Source organism: Fistularia commersonii, chromosome 33 (assembly GCF_037954325.1).
Source record: "Fistularia commersonii isolate RoL2024-O1a breed Wild chromosome 33, RoL_Fcom_v1.0, whole genome shotgun sequence".
Lineage (NCBI taxonomy): Eukaryota > Metazoa > Chordata > Actinopteri > Syngnathiformes > Fistulariidae > Fistularia > Fistularia commersonii.
Window position 1 is genome coordinate 5,528,800 of NC_141316.1, and position 23,670 is coordinate 5,552,469.

Sequence of the window (23,670 nt, forward strand, 5' to 3'; positions counted from 1 at the left end):
AACCTCTCAAAGCATAACAAAAACATTCTAAAAGCCTGAACCTTTTACAATACCTAACTGTCAAACCAAAACTCTTCTGGCCTTACCAAAGCAATTCCATAAACTGAGCTCCATAAAGTCCTGTAGCCAGTTGCAGACATGAGGACAAAAGTATTTTAAAGCACTTAAAAAAATACAGAAGACTTGTCAGGAACAAGCTGTGCCATTAAAAGTATCCTAACTAAAAAAGTAGAAGGTAAAATAAATGATTTTGCAATTTTAAAGTAGCATTCGAACTTAACAGGAAGGAAAGAATGAGCTAGTATTACAGACTTACAACCAATATCTTAGCCTGTGGAAAGCTATAGTGACTCACAGGACATGAAACTTCAACAGTTTGATCCGGATACTTTCAGTTCAATTACATAATTTGTCAAATGCACTTTCAAACAATACCCATATCTGGGGAGATAAAATAAAATAATCACTAATAACATCATATATTTGTCAACTGAATTATGCTTTGACGACTCACTCCAAACTTGTATTGAAGATAAAACTACATCTACAGTAAAATCTGTACATACTTAAATCTACAATTATATGGCAAGTTGTAAAAGCAGTAGCTTACAGGTGAAACAAATGGCTTTCAACAGAAAAATAGATCACATAAAACATTTTACAGTTACATATTCCATTAAATTCTCAATTTCAGTCATTATAAACTGAAACATTGTGAAAACATAAAAAATTCTCTTGTCATAATTGTGTGTTTGAGGGAAAAAAAAATAATAAATCAAGAGATGCCACAATAAATTACAACTAAAAAGAAATCCTAAATTTAAAAAAAGTCTAGAAATGTAATAAAAAAAGAAGAGCTCTGTCTTTTCAGAAATCAAAATTGTTCTGATTCAGCTAGCTGGCCAAATGCCTTACTCTTGAAGAAAAGCACAGAGAGGGAGGGAGGGAGGAGTCAAATGCACAGGGTACGGGGGCCCAGTGTGAGGCCTGAGGTCATGGATCTGACCGGAGGCTGGTCCTGCCCAGGACCCAGAGCAGTTGTGAAATAAAGTCACCTGCAGCAGCCAAGCGGGCCGGCCGCCGCGGGAGCAGCCGTGGCGGCACTGCCTGTCTCCAGGCTGCTGTCCGTGTCAGTCTGGGTGACGGAGGTTGAGGAGGACGTGGAAGGGTGGTGCTGGTGCTGCTGCTGCTGCTGCTGCTGGGGGTTGCTGCTCACTGTTGCACCTGTGCTATGAGAAACATAAAACGGCAGCAAGTGTGAACATTCAACTTAGATACTCTATCACGGCGCCACTAGCACTAATATCGCACAGTGATGATGACCTCCATCTTTCCCTTGTAGATTGCAACATTGATTCAAACGTATGACAACTGTTTCTTAACCAGTCAAAATGAATTAATTAAATCTGTGTTTCCCTTTGATTGCAGACCAACAGCAGGTTAGAGGAAACTTGTGAAATGAATTGGGTTGACACAGCAATCCATTTTACTGCTTCATTGTGAATAGTGTCACTTTAATGACAATATGTGATATCACACACATCAAAAAAAAAATCACCCCTAGGTTTACAGCTGGGGCAGCTGATGATACAAAACTTAACAGAATCATGGTGTTGTTTACCTGTCTATATGTCTATCTATTAATTTATGTATGTATTTACTTACTTACCAAGATCAGTCTTGTACAGCCAGGGGAGGATTTCCCCTGACAGTCAAGTTGGTCAAAACCTGTCATCTGGTGATGACCGGACTTAGCTGCACTTGGACTCTTTTCTATACTTGGACCCGGAGCAGGAGAGCTACTCCGGCGGCTACTTGCAGGAGAAATAGTGTCGCAACCTTCGCCATTCTGGGGGCGTTCAAAACTTGCAGAAATATTTGTCTGCTTCTCACTTGGCTGACTCAACATATTTTCCTATGCGCGTTCCCCGCTGGTGCAAGTGTGTTCACCTGTGTGTTTGTGTGTGTGTGTGTGTGTGCACGTGTCTGTGTGAGTGCACGTGCCTGTGTATGCTCACAGTGGAGTTCCACCCCAATTGACGATACAGAGCGCGGAGGAGAAGAGACAGCAATGACCTGCCGTCGTGTAAATAAGATAAATAACATAAGACTATATAGTTTGTTTGAAGGACAAGATATAGACATGTATGATAGGAAAGTTATCTTTAAATGACTTCCAATATGATACGACACTATATAGAAACTAAAATTAAATGAAAATTACTTGACCTTGGGTCAAGTAATTTTCATTTACTTGACCTTGGGTCAAGTAATTTTCCCTTAGGGCCAGGGTGCCCTCTGATACAACAGTAGGGGGAAACACAGCGTGTGGTAATGTTAATTCTTTGCAACTGTAGTTGGCACTGGTTTCACTAATCCATTCATAGACACCATGAGTGAGAGGCTCATCTTTGGATTTAGGCAAAAAGTGATCACATGTCAGAAATATCAATTACCAAGACTTAAAGACTCATAGACACACACTTTAACAGCACCAGTTCCCGAACCCGAAAGGTCATTGGCATTTTGACTTTCAGTCTGATATCACAATGCGCTGATTGTATTTTTGTTTTTTTTTTTCAAATCACACTGTATGAAGACAATGTTGAGGCTCGTCAGCTGGTCAAATCACACCAGTTTATGGATGGCTGCATCCCTGAGGGTAACACTCTCACGCATTCATCACTAACCTATGGAAGCAGGCTGTCCCCTGATGACACTGTTCTTTGTCCTCTCCTCCCAGTCCAATACTTCTTTATATATCAATTCTGCAGAGACGAATGTCATGTCATGAGTCAGGGTGGCGATAATAAAACCCATTCACTGTCTTTTCAACCTCAATCACACTCAGCTGCAGGAAGGAGCCTGGTAGAAAATTCTGATGTGCCGTCGCTCAGGAAAAAACGCCTACATTTTGAGAAGATAAAAAGGCCACGGCAGAGATGGCAGGACTCACGGCTCAAGATTTCTTTCCAATAAGATATCCCGTGAATTTTGTCTATGTTTTTTTTTTCACAGATTTTACATCTGCCAAGTAATCAGCCGTCCCTAAGAGTTCAGATATTCTCTACTGATGAATTATTGAGGTAAACCAGAGGAAAAAAAAAGACCAACCTTATGCAACCCACTGCAAATAGATAACATAATGACATATTTTCAGGAAAAGACACAGAAATAATTCATACCTTTCCACTCTTCCACTGTGTGCTCTCTCTCATCCAGCTGCTTGTCTGTGATCACAGGCGGTGGCTCGAAAGAGAAATGCACATTTCTATAATTCAGGCTTTTTAACAGATTTCATTGTAAATGATTTCACACATGGTATTTAACTTTGGAATAAAAAAAAAGGGGACAAGTTATTCTATTAATCCTTAGAATATAAATATTTTAAACAGCACAGGGCGTATCAAGCCAGCAAGAAGTACTTACTGCCTCCACTTCAGTCGGGTCGTACCACACGTTGATGTAAGGGTGCTGGAGAGCCTCATCCACCGAGATACGTTTCGATGCGTCAATAACCAGCATTTTGGATAGTAGGTCTCTGGCTTGACTTGCTGGAAAAAAAATTAAATGGAAAGACAGTAATGAAAAATACCTCTTACAGTGACGCTATGGCAGTGAGACGGCAGAGCATCAGAGGGTGGTGTATGGAACACACTGAGAAAGCGTTGTTCATTAAATGCTCCAACTCTAAGTGTCACCAGTCAAAGGAGGCTTTTAATGAACATCTGTACTTTAGGTGAACCCCATCTGCCATAACAAATTTACTGATTAACAAACACTTGTGAACTGCGCTGGCACCAATTTGGGGGGGGGAGAAGAAAAAAAAAGACATCTGTGTGACAGTGTGACAGTAATCCCAGCAAGTGCTTATTTCTCTGAAAACATTTACTAACTAATTCTAGAATTCTCCAGTTCATGCTCTCATTTCCAAAATTGTTTATTTATTTTGAGAGGGTTTTTTGGCAGCTGTTTACAGGCAGCTGTTTACTACTTGATACAAGTAAAACAAAATCAAACAAAATTTGACTGTTCTTCATTTGTTTTCCCCCCATTGAGTGCCAGGTTGGAGACCAGCAAATAAGCTATTTCTCTTTTTTTCTCAATTTTGTTTAGATATGAATGAACAATTTACATACAAATCTCCAAAACTCTGGAAATATCATATGCCACATTTTAGACAGTGGCCAAACCATTATATTGATGCCCTACACATCAACATGCTTTTTGATTGGATGTTTTGTGAGTCAGTTTCAGCAATGGTTTATCACAGCTGTCAAGAGTGAAACATCAGTTCTTCATTCATGATTTGGGGAGACCACACATTGCTGTCACATTCTGTTTTCCCACCTGTGATTAAATGACAACAAAAAAGAAAGAGTTTTTCCTCTCTGACAACAGCCCTGTGCAGCAGACTGTGTTACTGTTATATCTCCATTTACACAAGAAAACTTATTTTCTTTTACCTTTAACCAGGAAAGTCCCATTGAGATTAAAAACCTCTTTTTCAAGGGAGTCCTGGCCAAGAGGCAGCAAAAGAATACAGTTAAATGTAAAATGAAATTAAAATGACATACAAATCATGCAAAGCAGTTACAAATCAGTGAAGTCGTCTCAAGTGCTCTCAATCTGGACTTAAGCCGTTCAATGATACAAGTTCCGTGAGTTTCCAATCCTTTTGCAACATGTTCCATGTGGAGGGGGCAGAATAGTCAAAAGCCTTTTTTCCCAGTTTCGTTCAGACAAATGGAAAACCCACTTGAGGTAAATTTCCCTTCACAGTAAACAACTTGGTCAAAATTGGGATAAGAACCGGATTTGTCACTTGACTTTTGCTGTCAGCAGATATTCACTACATTGCTAATGCATAATGCAGCACCAAATCTATAGTATGTGGAGGAGGCTCATCCTTCTTGTACTTTGCAATATGTCAGACACATGCTCACTGAGCTATTGCGGACCCATTACATGAATCATTCAAATAATAGAAGAGGTATTTCAAAACTCACCAGTGATAAATTTTACATTTGGTGTAAAAAGAAAGCTTTGCAGAAGTCTTTTGTTGAGAATTTAAGCTCAAAAATTGCATATTCTGGAAAAACACTGATTGCTTCGTCATTCATCATGCTTTCTGAGGCATGTGATAAAATAGCAATTAAAAGTTTTCCAAACGGTTCCCATTCTGGCTCTATAATTTTGTAAAGTTGAATTTTAAAAAACAGACTGATTATTGTTTTTGCAAGAACTCACCCCATTTCTAGTTACTTCACATCACCTAAGTGTTATTGAAAAAAATAACTGTATAATAACAGTAACAATATAGAACAATATAACATTGTAAATAATAATGGAAGAGTCAAATGTGATACAAAATAACAGAAGGACATGTTTACCTTTTAGTTTGTTGTGTTCAGAGTCTGCAGGAAACAAAACATCAGGAAAGAGCTTCTCGAAGCTGTAGCCAGCGTACCGTGGCCGGTTCTCCACGTAGGTCCTCACGGACTGGTTGAGTTTCATTAGGAACTCCTGGGACGGCGTTCCTAACTGTTCAATGACTTTATTCCACTGGTCGATATCTTGAGGTTTCAATGTCAAGAAAAGCACTTGGATGCATTTGGTCAAATGGACCAGAAATTACCTGGATGTGGTAGTTCTTATTCGGACATTTTCCTGAAATTGTTTATTTAATGGAAATTAAGCTGAAAGAGAAGACATCAAGTGCAGTTACCGGAGAAGAAAATACAACAAATTTTCCAGTGACAGAGTCTGCTCTTTAACAAAGGAGGGTTCCTAATTAGTTGGGGGGAACAATTTCATTCAAAAATCAGTTTTTATTTATGAAAACTGACCCAACACAGAACAAATAAGTAAGGAGCTGGAAGTGTCTTGAAGGATTACACAGCTTCCCTCCACATCTGTGTGTGGTAGAATAACACCATTATGTACACGTGGCAATGAGGAAGTCATGTAACAGAGGTGCCGCAATGGCAACATCAGAAATGGCTCGACATCAGGATCCACTGCACATGACTCTTCAAATATCTTGTAGAATATTGCAGTGTGTTTGTGTAAAAGTGCACCTATCCGTAAACACATACTGGCTAATATCAGTATGATATCAGTATAATACAAATACAATCTATATATTTTGAACATCTAGAATCCATTACACCCTGTTAACAAATGTTTTTTTTTTTTGGGCGGGGTTCAATCATTTGTCAATCTGCTTGTTAAGCAAGGCTGGTTTCGCTCGCTATGTCCAGATGCTGAAAACGTATCTCAAGAAAACAAAAAATAAAATAAAATAAGACAAAAACACACACAGACAGACGGATGTGACGTAAGGGTCTACCTGAGGGACATATGGAATGTTGCCATCTTTGTTCAAAGTTTAGAAAAAAAATAAGGGAAGCTCGGTCTGGATCTGCTATAGCTACAATTTTTCCAACACCTTTACTGGACTCCCTTCTGGAGGGAGAAAGTCCTCCCACAATTTAAATGCAGTCGTTGTCATTATATTTTATACCAACTTAATTTCGGTTGTTTCTAAAAAGAACCTGACAGTGGGTAGTCATTAGTCAGTAAGTTGAATTAAATATGACTACTACATATGAATTAAAGGAACCTCTGAAAGATAGCTAGCATTTTTTATAAGGTGGAAAAGGGATAAGAATATAAAAGTGTGGCAATCTTTATACATTCATCTGGTAAAAAAAAAACTACAAGAAAAACCTGTAAAATGTATAATGTTTTCTCCTGTTTTGGATACTACCTGTTATATTGAGGCTGAGGAGCCTGTCTTTTGTGCAGCTTCAATTGTTCAACTGCTGATTTTTGGTGGGGATTTGAATATTGAGAAATTTAAAGTTATATTTATGATTATATTTGGTAAGAGGATTCTGCCCCAAAATTTGTCTATTGCTGCTCCACCCAGTAACAGTCGGAAATGGAGGGAGGCTCTGACGTTACAATTTCTTAACATAATATTCCCCTTCTCTATCTATCATGACTCGTACAATAAATAATCTCTTGCCTTGGACTGCATTCAAAGATATGACAAAGATGTCTACATAACAGATGGGTTCTTTTCTGGTTCAGGTGAACGTTGAACTTAAGGATACGATCAGTGCCTGGAAACAACACATTACCCCGGACCATTTCAGCCATGATGCAGCCAACAGACCAGACATCAACTGAAAAATGAAATGACACCACTAAATTAGCATGCGGGACAAAATAAAACAAACGAAACAAACGAACAAAATAATAATTATAATAATGGTAACATTTATCATCACAATGTGCTTACAGGGTGAAATAAGTGACAAAAAATAAATTGCATGCAGTTGAATATGATTCAGCATCCCACGAGGCAGCAGAAAATAATTATGATTTTGTCTTTGGGAATAAAGTCATATTGTGTTATTGTGGTACAGTCACATCACTACCCAAGAGAGATATTTTGGATTCTCCCTGCCTTTGCTGCCAGTGGAGAATATATCTTGAGCTCTGAGAGGTGAGACAATGAATTTTAAGGTCTCCATTTCATCAGTGCAGTTGAAGATGACCGCGAATACAGGAAGCAGAATAAGAACCTCGAAAATATCTCTCTCACTGGGCAAAGACATATTCATTTAATTCTGTTGAGCAAAACCAAGCGATTTGCTGTGACACCTACAAATATGGAAGTGCTTTCCGTGTGTTATGAGGTCAATGTGCTCCATTTGATGAAAAATAAAACAAAAGACTTTTGTGCAATGTTTTTTCTTTTTTTCACAAGAAATGCCAGACACTGCTACAAGCAGCTCAAGGATACAATCCCTTCCTGGAAAAAGGATTTTGTGGCGAACCATTTCTGCCATAATGCAGCCCACAGCCCAAATATCCACTACATATGCGCAGCATTAAAGAAGGGGGGAAGAGAATAAGCAAAAGAAAAATGCAAAAAAAGTGAGCAGAAAAAAAATAGCCTTCATATTATACTATTTATTTTTGGAGGAGATTCAAGGAGAGCGAGTGTTCTGAACAGTAATCAAATTGTTTTTCTGGGGTAGAACACCATATCCAGTGATAAACTGATCAGCTGTTTTGCAAGGTCTGTCAGTAATTGAACATACAGATAGCCAGACTGTGAATAATAATAAAAATGTATTTCCACTAGCCCCTGCCTTGTTAGCACATAACACACCAAGAAACATGGCAGAACTGACAGGTTCATGTACTTCAATATATCAACTAATGTATTGTGATTATCGACTTCTTCAGTGTTGGGGCTGTTGGCAGAGAAATTCTGTTGATGCCTTTGGCTAAGAAATTTTCTGCCAAGTCACCCTGACCTGTGATATGCCAAGCTCCTTACTGAGAAAATAAATTTGACCAAATTTCTCATCATAGTAAATCTCAGAACTACCAGGAAATAAGTCTATGACCTATATGCTGGCTAATTTCTTTAGGATCGTTTTGCTAAAACTGTTCCAAAATGAAATAGCTGAGGCGTGCATAAGTGCGTGTATTCAGGCTGGCAGTTTTGTTACTAAGCTGTATCAAGCTCTGCACCGTATTGGCAACTTCTTCCTAAAACTGCAGAAGCACCAGAGCCCCCGGGAAGGATATTTATCACACAACACAGATGCCCAACATGCTAACTTCCCCACTGAGTGTGTGACCTTTGAAGAGCAGGGGGGTGACAGGTGATTGTGTGTGTGTGTGTGAGTGTGTATGTGTGTGTCTGGGAGGTGTGTTTAAGAGCACTGGAGAAGGGGGGAGTGCCATGCAGCAGGCTAGGCAGCGCCTCAGGAGCTCCTCGTTCGGCAGTCGCTGTCAAAGAGCTGCTTCTTGCACTCACCGTTGGCCTGGTAGCCCATGCCCAAGATGACTTCAGGGGCACGGTAATAGCGGGTCACCACATAGGGCGTCATGAGGAGGCCAGTAGCGGCTGTCCTGGCCAAACCAAAGTCCAGGATCTTCAGTGTGCAGTCAGACTTCACCACAATGTTACTGGGCTTCAGGTCCTGTGGGGTGTGTGTGTGAGTGTGTGTGTGTGTGTTGGGAGGGGGAGGGGGGGCAGGATGAGAAAACAACCAGCTTTTGAGCGAGCAAAGTTATAGCCAAGAGTGTCTCAGTGAATAATGGTTGCAAAGACTAAAAGTCTCAGATGCTCTAACTCTATCTTTTTTTGTATGTATGATCATTTATTTGTCTGGGCTGCATTGGTTTGCGGTTACCAAATCACCAACCTCAGGGGGGCAATAATGAATATAAGCGAAACATATTGCAAATACTAACATAATGCAAATACCTGGGTAAACATCCCAAATGTCAAGGATATTCTTATTTTTGAATGTCATAACTCCTCACACCCCATAAAAACTGCTTTTGGCATGATTTAACTTGTGAAAAACAATTGATAAAACAATTCTGACATTTCAATCTCTGGCTCTTCAGATGTTCTGCCTGGAAGGCATTTTGTCCCTGAATGTCTTTTGCCAGTAGTCTTCTATGATAATTACATTATTGTCATCTGAAAACTAATTAACCACAACAATTAATTTGCCAGCCATGACACATTCAGGCCAGCTAATTTGAATTCAGGGGAAATGGACATTGGTGGAAAACTACATGATCAATTGATAGTTTCACAACAACTGCTCACCTCTTTGAGCAACTGCTCAAATGCTGGGTTATGTGACTGATGATGTTACCCATCAAAATTCTCCTGGGGGAAGTTACATTTTATGCCTACCACTTTTCAGTCCAGCAAAACGATGGCTCATAAAAAGTAAACTTTAGGGAGGCTGTTCTGTGTTTGAGGATTGAAACAGAACCGAGAAGCTTTCTTCATTACCACAAACCCCCAACCCCCGAAATGTTCAGAGCAATGAAACCGTTGCCATACATGACTCACATTGCATCTGCTCACCTAATGAAAGCTTTGCGTGCCAAGCCATGCCAGTGCGAGCGAGACTGGTTAGCTCCGCCAGTGGCTCAATTAGTTCTAGTTGGCAGAGCAAGAGGCGCTGCTCCCACTCTCAGTGATTGACAGGGTGCTCTCTGAGTTTCTGTGTTCACAGAAAAGAGCTTCTTTGTGTGTTGCTGCAGGGACTGTGGATAACTGCGTAAAAGTGTGCCACCCTGTTCTCTGAAGAGTATGTTTGTGTTCGAGCAAACTGTAAATGGTGACAGTTGCCTTACCATTGTTGCTGCATTTCCTAGTGGGTTTGTGATCAAGATGTCAGTAAAGTGAAATCTGACCAACAAAGTCAGGCTTTGCAATGCTAAATGCTGATGAATAAGCCCTGTATTTCATTTTCAATGCTGTTCATTATGTTTTTGAGAGGACAGCTCCAACCACTTATTTTGATATCTACTCAAATTGTGTACGTTTTTATTTTTCAGATAGAAACATTGTGCGGATTAATCACCACAAATCTTGCTGATTTTTTATCCTATTGTGTGTGTGTGTGTGTGTGTGTGTGTGTGTGTGTGTGTGTGTGTGTGTGTGTGTGTATCAGTGCATCCTACCCTGTGTATGATGCCAGCAGAGTGCAGGTGCTTGATTCCACACAGCATCTGGTAAAGTAGGTAGGACAGCCTCTCGTGATCCAACTCCATTGGGATTACCAGACAGAGGTTTGCATCCATTAGCTCCATTACTAGGTACCTGGAGGGAGGAATCAACAGGTATGTGTATACATAGAGATGCATAAAATACATTTATACAAACACATATGATTATCACAACTTGGGTCGGCATTAGATTAGAAATTCAACAGTAATTGCAAGTTCTAATTGTATCTAATTCTAATAATAATTGCCTTATCTCACATTTGTACCCGACAATGAATGTTGGGTACAAATCAATGAATTCAAATAAAATACAGCGCACTCTGGATTCTTGCTGCATTGTCAGGACAATTAAACAACTTGGTCTTTTGAAATACATCATTTGCAACTTGTTATTTAAGTGTTGTCAGTGTTGATAAGCAATAAAATTGCTCAAAATAAATGTAATTCTACATCTGGCTCTGTTATTTCCTCACCCACACAGCTATTGCCTCCAGTGACATTTAGGAACTGACAGTTGGGATTCTCCTTTTCAAAAATGATGATGTTACATTATCTGTCAGCTGTTACATCAACAGCCCCGGCTGTCAGGAAGTTTGGAATTTTTTTTTCCAACAATTATTTGAACAAAAACTCGTGGGAAATAGAAGTGTGGAATTTTTCGGTCTGATAAAACTAAAGTTGGATAGGAGCAAAAATGAATCTACAATGTCTTGTTGTGTGAAGCGCAAATTTTAAGGCAAATGTATTTTGACACCTTTGCCTCATGTCACGCACATTACACCGTTTATTTAAGTTTGTATAAAATTAGTATAGAGGCAAGGACACACAGACAGAAAAACAGAGTCCACTTCTTCATCCTGGAACTGTGTATGCTGTGCAACCCTCTGGCTATGATTTGCCCAGTTTCCTTTTCAGCTCCAATCAGGCAGACACAGCACTGCAAGCAAATACACACACACATGCACTCACACACGCACGTACACCCAGCGCTTCTAGAGGATGGCATTAATCATGTTTGTTCCCGTCATACTCTGCAATGTACTAACCCCCCCATGCACACATCTCAGTCTAGTATTCCACAGCCAGTTTCCATTCGCCCTGACATCTTGCCGGCTTCGAAGTGTACAGGGCACTGCTAAATATACTCCCACAATGCCTATGTCGAAGTAAATCATTTTTTTTTGTGTATGCGTTAGATGCTTTTATAATAGTTATTATCTTGGTAAATGAAATTGGTACCCAAAGTCATCTTAAGAAGTTGATGGGGACAAATTTTGTTGTTCTAAAATGTCAAGTGCATTCTTCCTCTCAATTGAAAATTCCAAAACATATGAATGTCCATGTAATTGCTGGGGGGGAAAAATGGTATCTCCTACTTCACCAAAACGTCTTTCTCAGTCTTTTCCCATGCTACAAATGCCTGCTAAACTAGACCATCAGTTTTCAAATTTGACTGGTTGACGGACATTGAAATGTCATCTGCATGATGGCATGATGTACATTATTTCCAATTACCAATGAATATCTGAAACAATAAGAGAGCCCAAATCTAGCAAAAACACATTCTTTACTGATATCCATATATATATATAGGCAATCTACCGACTAAGTGTGCACACTCTGGGGGAAGGAGTTTTCCTCTCACTGAAACACTTTTGCCTAAAAGGACCACATCAACACCAAGCATACATTAGTGAGGGATTCCTACGCAAGTACTTTGGTGACCCTGACACCCAGCTTGCACCAATCCCTCATGGAACGCCCTAGGTAATGTGAACAAGTTATTCTGTCTCAGCTGCCAGACAAGGAGTGCGACATTGATCTAGATTTTTTAATCTTAAAACAAAAAAAGAAAAGGAAATAAAAATCATAATTGCCAAATACTGTATGGTTAGTTTGTTGATGTTTATTTTACAGTCTGAACACCAAATCTGTTCTATAGTCTAATGAAAACACATGATCAGTGTATGTATATAATTTTTTGTCATGAGTCCTTTTCTCCCCCAAAAATGCAACACAGTTAAGGATGAATTGGTGTTAATCGTAATGAGTCCAAATCAAGCCACCACAACCCTGTGATTAATATGATTCAAAAAATAAAAATAAATAAGTGTTTGCCACCCCGGGCATTGTTTGACTAACAAGCAGTTAACAGATGTTGTTCTCCTTGTTTATACTCACACATCTTGAAACTCTTCCAGTGTCTTCTGTGGTGTGAATACATTTAATAGACCGATTATCTGGCAAAATGAGAGACAGCAGTTATTTGTCCAGGAGTCCAAAGAGTCTTTTTGCTGTGCTACACTGCAGAAGCTGCAGAGCCAGCTGTTGATCCGAAAGCTCAGAATGCACCAGCCTGAGCATCAATTATGAAAAACAGCAGGACATTTCCTAATTCTAAACAACAGCAGAAGCATATCCAAGCAGCAGAGACACACTCTGGCGAATCCTTTCTGTACACTGTGTCTCCACATCTGACGCTCGGCACTTGTTGTGCACGTCTGTGCATTGGACACAGTTTAGGGGTGCCTGGATCACTTATGGAATATTGTGAGTAAGATCGAATATTAAGATATTATTATAACATTAAGGTTACATAAGAATTCTACCATTTACCCTGCACCATCATCAAAGTGAATACACAGGAAAACTGTGGCATTTGATTGAGAGTAAACACAGTCAGCGTTTTCCCAGACCTTTCCTCGGGGCAAGCTTTTATTTTTTCCATCCAAGTGCCTTTTGTTATTTCTGGTGGGAATTCACTGCTTCCACATGCTTGTTATTCACATCACTTCTTGACTTGATATAAACTCTTCAAACAACATGGTGAATGTAAAGCAAAATGCAAGCCTGCCCCTATTGGAACGAGGCCTATAATTCAGTCGGCTTCAGCCAAAAGCGTCTCTCACAAAAACCCATAAAACAACCAGAGAATAAAATACAAAGAACAGCAGACTTACATTCTTGTGGTTTACACATTTCATAAGCACCAGTTCTCTATAGGCTCGTTTTGCATGCGTTTGATTCTGAAAGGGTCGGCTCAGCTTCTTGATGGCAACGTTCCTCTCCAGGTTGTGGTCATAGGCTGAACTGAGGTGAGAACAGGAAAGCAAAGTAAACGTTAAAGGTGAAATGAACAGAAATGAAAAATAACACATACACACTGTAACTGAATAGCATTCTCCTTACCAATTCTAATAGGATGTGTAGATGAACATGAGAAATGTCTATTTACTGTTTTCACGCATTTTTCAGACCAGTGATTTTTGAATTGTTCTTGTACTCCTTTCCAGTGGCACTCTGAAACCTTTATTTCATAAAATTTACGGTCTTCGCGAATGATTATCGGTCATTTATTCAAAAGTCCCACCTAAGTCTGATTACTTTGAGCAGAAGAGATTAGATTGTCTCATGTTTGAATATTGCAAGTCATAAAACATGAGGGCAGGCGGATAATTGATGATATTCTAAACTCAGGGTTAACATCAGGTCTCATCTTTGCAGTGTCTGCCCAATTTTGGCTGCAGACGCTTCCTCCCATTAGGTACATGACTTAGTATTCGGTTTCTGAGGAGAAGGGAGGAAGCAGAAATGAGCATGAATTAATGAGTTCTTGATGCTAAGCTTATCTTTTTGGGCTGGAACATTAAAGCATGTGAAGCACGTGAGTGTGACTTGAGTTTAAAATCACAAGTAACATTTACTGGCAAATTTATTGGCCATAGTACCTTATACCTAATGCAACATGAAAACAAATCTGCAATAAGCCCTAAATTCATGAGGATGTTTGGGAAAAATTACTTTCAGCTGCCATTTCAAAAGTCAAGTCTGGGATTTTACAGTCGGTTACAAAATGTATTTCAGATTGTGTTTTCAAGACTCACCAGACAATTCCCTGTGCTCCGGATCCAATGGGTCTGAGGTTCTGGTAACGCTTTAAAACCATAAAAGTTGAATCGCCCACATCTATACTGTAATACTCTTTTTCACGCTTGTTCCGGTTCATGATGAAGCTTTGAGCCAACACTGTGAAAGGGCATCCAAGTGGAGCTTTCTCTCAAGACCTGCGTACAGTTAAGAGACAGGGAGTGTTGTTTGACAATGGAAAAGATTTGACGATTGAGATCAGCAACTCAAATGATCATGAAAGATCCAAAAAGCACCACACGCATTTGTTACATCTGCAACAAAGGAGAACGGTCTGAAATTGCAAATATTGCTGGCCATCATACTGGAAACATTTTTTTCCTTGCATAAAACAGCTCTAAAATCACAGATGGTGATTTTAATATTCTACTGTGAGAAGGTTAACTATTAATCTACATCATTAGCTGTGCTCTCAATCCTTGATAGGGTGTCATTGGCTGCAATGACTAATATGGCCATGGAATAATGCACACAGTAAAATCCCACCCAATGGTGTCTATGTTATGTAGAAAACTCAAATGTCAGGATGCAGGAGCAGCGGAGCAGGCAGAGAGGAAGCAGGAGGCTGAGTTTCATGCTGGGGCTGGAGATGACCAATCATTAGAGGGATTTGGAGCACTGTGCTGAGGGTTGGCTTTGAGAAATGTAAAGCTATCACCCCATACAGTAACCTGCACAAGGATTTCTCAAACTACACCTTAGTTCCTTCCTTCAATATTTAACCTTGTAGCTTTCCCTCTCTTGCTTTTCTGCCCTGCAACAGTGCTTTCATATACTTGTTCCCCATTGCACCACTTCTGCAAAACCTATTATGTACAGTCAATTTCAGACGATTCAAACGATATCACACGTTCTCCTTGCTTGCTCGGGAACTAGGATGCATGTGAGAAATGAGAGGATTTTCAGAGGTTGTTGAAAAAGACTAAGATTCCAGTTTTGCTGCCTGAAGATTGGCATTCGGATAGCCACGCTCATCAAGTCAAAACATCAGCAGCCCTGACTGGGTGATGTCTGAGATGATTAAACTTATTATCCAAATTAGCCTAACTGAAACCATAATGCTAATGAAACAACAGATTCAGACTATAAATTCGCAATTGGCAAGGTAATAAATCAAGTGAAGGCTTGAGTCATACTAACAAGTCTCCTGTGCAGCCACCCCTCCCAATCTTTGAATTTCATCTTTTCATTATCTGCTCCTTTGCTCTCCATTTTCAAGGCTTCTTGTCATTATGACTCATCATAACATCATCCTATCTCCCCGCTGGGGTCTGCAGCTGAGTCTCCGAGGAACAGGAACAGGCAACGGTGACGACAGACACGTTCTTAAATCACACACTTGCAACTCCTCATGCATCAGGTTGCAGCGTTACTTTCTGTGAAGACGCTTCAGGACTAAATATGATGGTCTCTGAGAAAAATTGCAGCGTGATAATGAATGCCACTTGACACTATGCATTATATTTTCATTCATTTCTGTTTCAGGTGTTTAGTCAGGATGCTTGCCGCAAGGAGGCAGCCGTCTCATTCAAATTTCACGCTGCCTCCAGCTCTCAACTGGCGTCTTCATTGCAAGCAATACTGTGGCGATTCATTGAGTCAGAGCTCAGGGGTAGTGGACCAGTCTGCAATCTATCATCCCTGCTCCCATCACAGGAATGCTGAGCTCCTGCTCAGCACAGCGTGTTTTGGCTTCTACAATGCTAATACCACTGCTTTCCCTTAGTAAGTTGTAGCTAACAATCTGTGATATTTAGCACCAAGTTACTGCTCCTGTTTCACCCCTGAAGCCTTAGTATATAGTGATAAGTAACACTGTGCTCTGCTTGGTTTTGCCATTTTTAACAAAACTACTATCTGACAAGTTCAGCAGTGGTATTAGCCAGTAGACATTGACATGTGCTCTTTTACACATCCAACACAGAAAGATCGAGGGGAAAAAAAAGGCTGAATCCTGCTCATTGTCAAATACCATATCAAAATTGAAGGATGTGGAAAAAGAGGGAATTAATAAATGGGTTGATGACTAGCAATGAAAAAGACAAGGAGGTCTTGGACAGCATACCTGCTTATGTAGACTGCAGTGGTTGCGGACAACTGTAAATGAAAACAGCCTATTTAAACCGTGCTCATTGGTTGTCTTTACAGCTTTTACTTAATTCAATTTTTCCAAAGGAGTAGGTTTTGCATGGCTAACATTTTTAAAGAACTTGAAGTGCACTGCTTTTAAAAAGTCCTGAGCCGGTTTAAAAGTTTTAGGTGCACTGTACATGCATGTATGTGAGCCTGATTGGTCTGTCTGATATTCCTGGCTCACTTTGAGCAGGGAAAAACTCTGTAAGTTCAGTACCATCCAGAATGACGATTGTATTTTGAAATGTCAGAGGGAATTATGAGTCAAACAGAAAAATCAGCGTCACCAATTCTGACAATCAAGTAAGTTTCTTATCCAACTTTAGCCCTCAACTGCTGAACTTGAAATTTTACCCCTGTTTTTGACCCTGGCACACAATCACATCAGCCACACAAATAGAATATCAGATTTAAGGGGAGATATATTTGGTTTATTGTTCAGCCAATAACTCACATTATGCTCCTTAAAAATACACCTTGTTTTTGGCTCATTGACATTAAACCAATGTCATGGTTCATGGTACAACTTTGCCAATACATATAATTTCTTCTCAAAGCATAAAATACATTTTGATCAACTAAGGATGAAACCACAGTAAACGTATGCTTCATCCCTGGCCCAAAGCTACACCCCTCACAGAGTTCTATGTAAATCATAGTAGTTGCATAATCCAACTTAAGTCAGACCAAGACGCCAAAATGTTCAGCAAAAAAAAACATTGCCTCTTTAGACAGACAAATCAAATATAGTCTGAAAAAACTTCAACTGCTCTTACCTTAGCGTATTATCGGTTAGAATAGACGTTCCCGGCAGGCAGCCTTTTGATTACAAGCAATGCTCAGAGATTGATATTAGCTGAAGCTATAATGTTACCATCTGGCTGTGCATTGCCAAATTGTTCATTTGCACATTGACAGCAACTCATACTGATATTTTGCTGTTTTTACTCCAAAATATTGCAATAAGCTTAAAAAATACATCATCTAGGCTCTGATTTAAAAAAAAAAAAAAGTCAGTTAGCAAAGACAGAGTCAGGAATTTTTAAAATAACTTTTAACTGATGTTAGACTTCAGTGTAGGGAAATTACTTCTCTCCTTTTGAAGACAGAGCTGAACATGTCAGGATTTTTGACAGTGACAGTAGAGCTAAGTGAAGTGTCTGTGTGTGTCGGCTCTCGTATCGTTTGAGCTTCAGGTGGCAGACAATCATATATGAGTGGCCCAATGTCATGTTACACAAGCAAGGTTAAAAAAGAATGAATATGCTAATCAACTGTCCAACATTTACATTTCACTAATCAAATTTCAACACAGGGGCTAGAAGGTCAGTCACATCTATTGATTAATTATTCAGCGATGCTCCAGGAGCATGTAAATATCAAGTCATCACATGGGCAACTAGATAACAGATTTTTAAACAAATCAGGAAGGTTGCCATCAATAATCTGAGAGCAAGCCTGACTTAGTTGCCTTCTAATCGACAGAATACTGTCAGAAAGTATCAAATTTGACATTTTTAACAGTGAATGCACACAAGCCCTGACAGCCCTGTCCAGATTTACACCTGCTTCTCTACGACAGCTGCCCATCACACCACCACCTCTAAAGATCTTCTTTCTTCCTTTCTTTTGCAGCGTTCTTGGCCTCTAAAAGATGGGACTTAGAATATCATTCAGGCACGACCAATGAATTTAGGTGGCTATCGCCTTTTGAATTATTTATTAAAAAGAATTAGTGAATATTTCTGCCTAAATTGTGATAGAACAAAGACATCTCTGTTTACCCAGGCAAGCACTGAAATATGTTGTAACATGGGACTTATTAGCAAAAGAAAGCAATACCACTTTTAGAAAACACAAAGCGCTAACTAAGAAAGTAGTCAAATGCAACAAGTGTTTATGACCATGCCAATAGATTTTCTGATTCATACATGATATTGAGTAAATTGATATCTCACTTTCATCTTAAGATGAAACTAAAGAGTTAATAAATTGCAATATTGTATAACATGGTGTAATACTAAATGATGTGACTTCCACCGAACATCAAATGTCAGGTTAAACCTTAAAGTTCACCATCCATAAATTACTGGTGGTGCTGCTGTAAGCCTTTAAACAAATATACCTAGCAGCTCGATGTTTAGCTATTATTTACATAAACAGCAAATAACGTAAAGCCAATTTGAGAACATGAAGTTATTTCAGCAGGGTTGGTGTCCGAGTCACTTTATGCACTTCTGTTCATAAAGTGTACAACACTGCATCTAAGTATTTTAAATTTTGTTTGTCATTTTGATATCTTTCTTTCCACTCCTCAGAGATTATGACTGAAACCAATGAGCTACAATTTAAAAAAAGGCTAAATTTAGTGCATGCACATTAATTTGTATTCAGTTTTATGACTCCATCCTGGTTACCTAACCTTATTCTGCTTTATCAAAGCAATGCAGCATGGATATAAAGAGGTCAGGCACTGAGTCAACAAATAGGGCCTCTACCACAGTCGTGTGCAAAAAAAAAAAAAATGTATACAATTTAGACACAGACTAGGTTTGATAAAAACTCAGTGGAACAATAATGTAAATACATACTTTAGAAATATAATATAGAGAATATAAAATGATTGTAAATACTTATTCATGGTAATTAATCTTAAATCATGTGATAATCATGAATGATTGAATCACATTGTCCAGTCCAACTACAACAAACATATGACTTTCAGTGTAGCAATTAGCCTAGATTATCAATGAATGTAGCAAAGACATTAACATTGAGCTCTGGTTTGCTTTTTACTGAACATGCATTCTTTAAAAGCACTAGCTTCTACAGGCGCAGAAACTACCTTTACAGCACACCAGCACAATGTCCTAAAAAGCTCCAATCTCAACCTATGACTGATGGAAACCTGTATCATTTTCACATAGACTCCAGTCTTATAACTGGTAAGTGGCTCTTCAACATCTTAAGTCTATTCTAATTTTATTAATTGCATCAATGATGTACAAACTTTAACAACAGATGGTTTGTTTACTTATCATATATAAACCCTATTTGTCCCCCTACACCATGTTACAATTCAGTTCTATATAGTGCTCAAATTCCATTCATACAATAAACACAGAACAGGTTGATAGAAGTAAAACCTCTCATTGCTTTTTTGAGATGGTCTTTGAAACAAATTACAAATGTTTTGTTGGTTAACGTGTCAATCTCCTGTTTCTGAATCATGCAAGGGGTTTCCAAAGACAAGTTGTTGTCTTTGTTGCAAGTGATATTAGAGGAACACTGGGGGTCCAGTGACATACTAAAGGAAGTCTCAAGGTTATGGATTGTGCAGGGTTGAGGAAGTGTAAAATTTCAAAGATTTTATGAGATCCTACATGGAAGTCAATAATATCTCAAATATTATACAAGGTAATACATTTAAAATGTAAAATTTATCTAACCAGACAGGGTCTTATAAGTAAATTGTACTGTCGTACGCTTTTCTAAACTTGAGTAAAATGCTAGTTTAAAAAAATACAAAAAAATCCATAGTATTGAAGCACTTGCACTAAAAGCTTGGAAAACATGCATCATATTTGCATCAACTTACTATAATTGCTGCAACACAGGTTGTTTTGAAATACAAAAAAAATAAGGTACCGGTAATCACTTTTGGTAACAGTGGACTTTTTTCAATGATTTGTGAACACAAATCATGGGTGACTTCAATACTTATTTCGATGCTTTTGGTGGGATGCATCTCATGGCAGCTCTAGTGTTTTTGGCAAGGGTTGTTAGAAGAAGTGATTGACTTTATCAGCTCTACAGGCATTTCCAAAATTGCTATTTGTAAAATCCCTTATGCCGGCATTGTCTTTGGTTGCACCAAATTCAGCACATTCAGCAAATAGCCAGAGGTCAAAAAGAAACCATAGTTGAATCAAATAATAGTATATGCCTGAAAGACAAAGATTGAAGCTGACTGACTAAACACCAAAAACAGCAAAAATATTTTGTAAGCTTAAGGTGTACTATTCAATGTGGCTGACTCCTATCTTCAAGACAAAAAAATAGTGACTTTTAATTTCTTATTTTAGAAGAAACAATCAGTTTGGCTATGCTTCATCAGCCTGACACTACTCTAACATTACAGAATCGATAAGCTGTTTATTTTTATAGTAGAACACCAACAGGTTCACTATGAATGTCAAATGTTTTTGTTTGTTTCTTTTTTTATTGGGTTGCCATCAGCTGACAGGAGAACATACTAACAGGTGTCAGCAAAGCAAAATGAAATGTGATTATATTGCATTAGTATTAGATATTTAATGACATTTGAATAATATTTACACTTGTTCTATGTTTACAAGAAATAAAATATTCAAAATCTATGACTCCACCTATAAGCTCTGGTGTAAAAATGTTTTCTGGGAATGGCAGTTTTGTATGGGAATAAAAAAAATGAATTTAGGAGAATCTTCAATATGCATGCCAATATACTGGGACTCTTCTCTGCAATGCAAACCTTTTTTAAAGTAAAAAAAAACAGGAATATGATGTCCATGTCAAAACTTTTAATGAGCTGTATGCTTTGTGTGTTAAAAGGGAGTTATCTACAGCTCTGTTTTTTGCTGCACATTCCAGTGGTCGGACTGTATACAAAATACACGAAACTGAGGTGTATGACTTTTTACTTGGAGCCTTTTGTCTTTATACATCCTTTTTTTGCACTAATGCTTTGTGGATTACTTCTCTCGCATATTACTGAAAAGTGCGGAATTATTATGAGCATACTGATGTTACATGCACAGAAATGGTTAAGGTGAGATATATCAGGAATTGATCTTTAATTCTTGCCAACAATCTACAGGCACAATTATATCCTGCAATTTCAAACTTATTGTCATGTTTAGATGCAAAACGCTCATTTCATTGTACACGGTGCAACTGCATGCTCGTTGTTGATATTGTCACCGAAAAAAATGTAACCGTGAGCCAATTATACATCCACATGGATTGAGAGGTAAAATTTGTCGAACTAAGACGGTCACCTAATGAGCAAAACAGTTCAGACCCCTTCAGGTAGCGATGTACAGTTAGATCCACACCTACAGTGCTAATCCCAGAAGGACACAGATGACAACCGGCTTGGTAAAAAACATTTACCACTATGTTTTATGCTCTCCAGTTCTCATGAACATCAGTCACTATCAAACCGACCAGGACGTCTAATACATAACCCCGGGTCATTGTGAGTTCCAGCCACCCACTCTCACAGAAACATCTCTGCAGGCAGCCGTTTAGTTTTGCTGCAGGAATCGGATTTCTTGATGCTTCTGGCTGACTGCTGCTGTTCTCTTGGCAGGTTGTTTAGAAAAGCCTCGCTCACAACATGCAGCAAGGTCTGGAGGGGAGGGGGTAGGCTGCATTGCCCAAACATGCCGGTGGAGAGGCAGGAAAAGGAAGATGACATGCAAAGACACACACAGTGCGCACACCAACCTGTGACAAGCAACCTTTGATCGCATGACTGGTACACCTATCGGGGATAATTCAATGAACTGCATTTTGATCGACTGACCTGATAAAGCTGTCATGTGAATAGAAGAGACACTGAATGACAGCATTATGTGATTCCAAAGGGAAGATATAATCAATTTGACAGTCGATCGAGTCAACGTTAGATATGTAGGTGACATAAAACCCGAAATACCTGACATTCAGTGAGCCCGGTGTTGTTGGTGGACGTGCCACTGAGTGCGCAAACCCCCATCCATCTCCGCTCGTATCAAACAGCGCGAATTGACTTTACCCCCTTAAAAAGCTAGTAGAAATATTGAGGGAAATTCTATCACGGCACCAGCAAGCTGACTTGAACCGGCGTAGTGAGAAGTACCAACGTGGATTTTGTATTTACAACCACGGAGTCGCCGCTCCCGGCCGGAGCACCGGCGGGAACACCGGCGGGCTGTCGGTGTGTGTACCGGGACATGTTAGCTAGTTTTTAAACAAACACGGTCGCGCTTGACGCGTTCGACACGGTACCGACACGGGAAGGTTACATTCGTGTGGTTCCCAAGCAGAAACAATTCAACCAAGCTCTCTTTTTCACAGTTGGGCCGGACCTTTCCCGTGCTAGTTTTAAACTACCGCATTTACACTTCGGCTCCGGCTAAAAGCAGCACCCTAATATTGATAACAACAGGCAAGAGCTCACCCCTCTCCGGATATTTCCACCAGTGTCGACCCGCAGTTGCCGCTCACTCCCCGCCGGAGACACAACCTGGAGGTTCGTTGGAGGAAAAAAAAAAAAAAAAAAAACAACAACACTCGACTCCCTTTTTATTTTAAACCTCCTCCGGACCCACTCCCCGTTCCCCTCACGCTAACAAACAGAGGTCACCGTAATTTACATGCGTAGCTGCAGTGTAACCCAATCTTTGCGCTTCCGTGACACCGACACTTTCTGCCATTTCATACCGACGTCGACGAAACCTTGCGATGTTTCCTCGGCTGCACAATGAGGACCGGGGGGACGTTCAAGACCGCCTGCGCTCCCGGCTGCCGCTCCGGAAAGCGGAAGCGGCGGTTTTCGCAACGGTTTGCAATGACGCTGCATTCAAGGGATGAGACGGTAACATATGCTAAGCTATGCTAAACCATGCTATGCTATGTTATGTTATGTTATGTTATGTTATGTTATGTTAACTTATTTATTTTCGGTTTCGCTACCTTTAACATGGCACGGTCTTCATAAAAACTCAGTGTCATGGCAATACTGAAAAATTGGAAAATATATTAAAGATGTAACTCACGTAATTAAAACTATTTTTACAGTGTATAATGCTGATAGATATTACTTTTGTTTCACTTTTGTCAGAAACTTGCTAGTATATTTGTAATGTCTGATGTTATAGTGATATTTCAGTCAAGTTGAATATAAACACATTTGATGTGAGTATATTTCAAAAATAAAATATGAAAACACTAAGGATACTTTTAAAAAGGTAAGTTTTTGAGGACTTAATTCTGCAATTTGTTGTGTGTAACTTTCAG

The 23,670-nt window shown here is 39.3% G+C and overlaps 1 protein-coding gene across 17 annotated transcripts; it reads right to left on the reverse strand.

The window, feature by feature from the left end:
- Nucleotides 1-750: 750 nt before the first annotated feature.
- Nucleotides 751-22,955, reverse strand: mapk8b (mitogen-activated protein kinase 8b). 17 transcript variants are annotated; one of them, XM_086140526.1, is made up of 14 exons: nt 22,832-22,946; nt 22,117-22,153; nt 14,451-14,630; nt 13,527-13,656; nt 12,748-12,806; nt 10,522-10,660; nt 8,846-9,011; nt 7,817-7,888; nt 5,394-5,576; nt 3,430-3,554; nt 3,186-3,249; nt 2,691-2,768; nt 2,005-2,076; nt 751-1,229 (listed from the first exon to the last, which is right to left on the reverse strand). In XM_086140526.1, the coding sequence occupies exons 3-13, from the start codon at nt 14,570-14,572 to the stop codon at nt 2,015-2,017; spliced, it is 1,200 nt and encodes a 399-aa protein (XP_085996652.1). In that variant the 5' UTR covers nt 14,573-14,630; nt 22,117-22,153; nt 22,832-22,946; the 3' UTR covers nt 751-1,229; nt 2,005-2,014. The 17 variants fall into 17 exon arrangements, with proteins under 17 accessions (XP_085996652.1, XP_085996651.1, XP_085996657.1 ...); XM_086140524.1 differs by having other exon boundaries at nt 952-1,224; nt 2,019-2,076; XM_086140525.1 differs by lacking the exons at nt 7,817-7,888; nt 22,117-22,153 and adding an exon at nt 7,122-7,193.
- Between the last annotated feature and the right edge of the window lie 715 nt (nt 22,956-23,670).

Bases quoted from the DNA above. Each gene is read 5' to 3' on its own strand.
- mapk8b (XM_086140514.1), bottom strand. From the start codon at position 14,572: ATGAACCGGAACAAGCGTGAAAAAGAGTATTACAGTATAGATGTGGGC. The intron at 12,807-13,526 runs GTAAGTCTGCTG...TCATTTTGCCAG, and splicing joins AATGTGTAAACCACAAGAAT to ATAATCGGTCTATTAAATGT. The intron at 7,194-8,845 runs GTGAGTGCAAGA...TTCATTTTTCAG, and splicing joins CATGGGCTACCAGGCCAACG to TTGATGTCTGGTCTGTTGGC.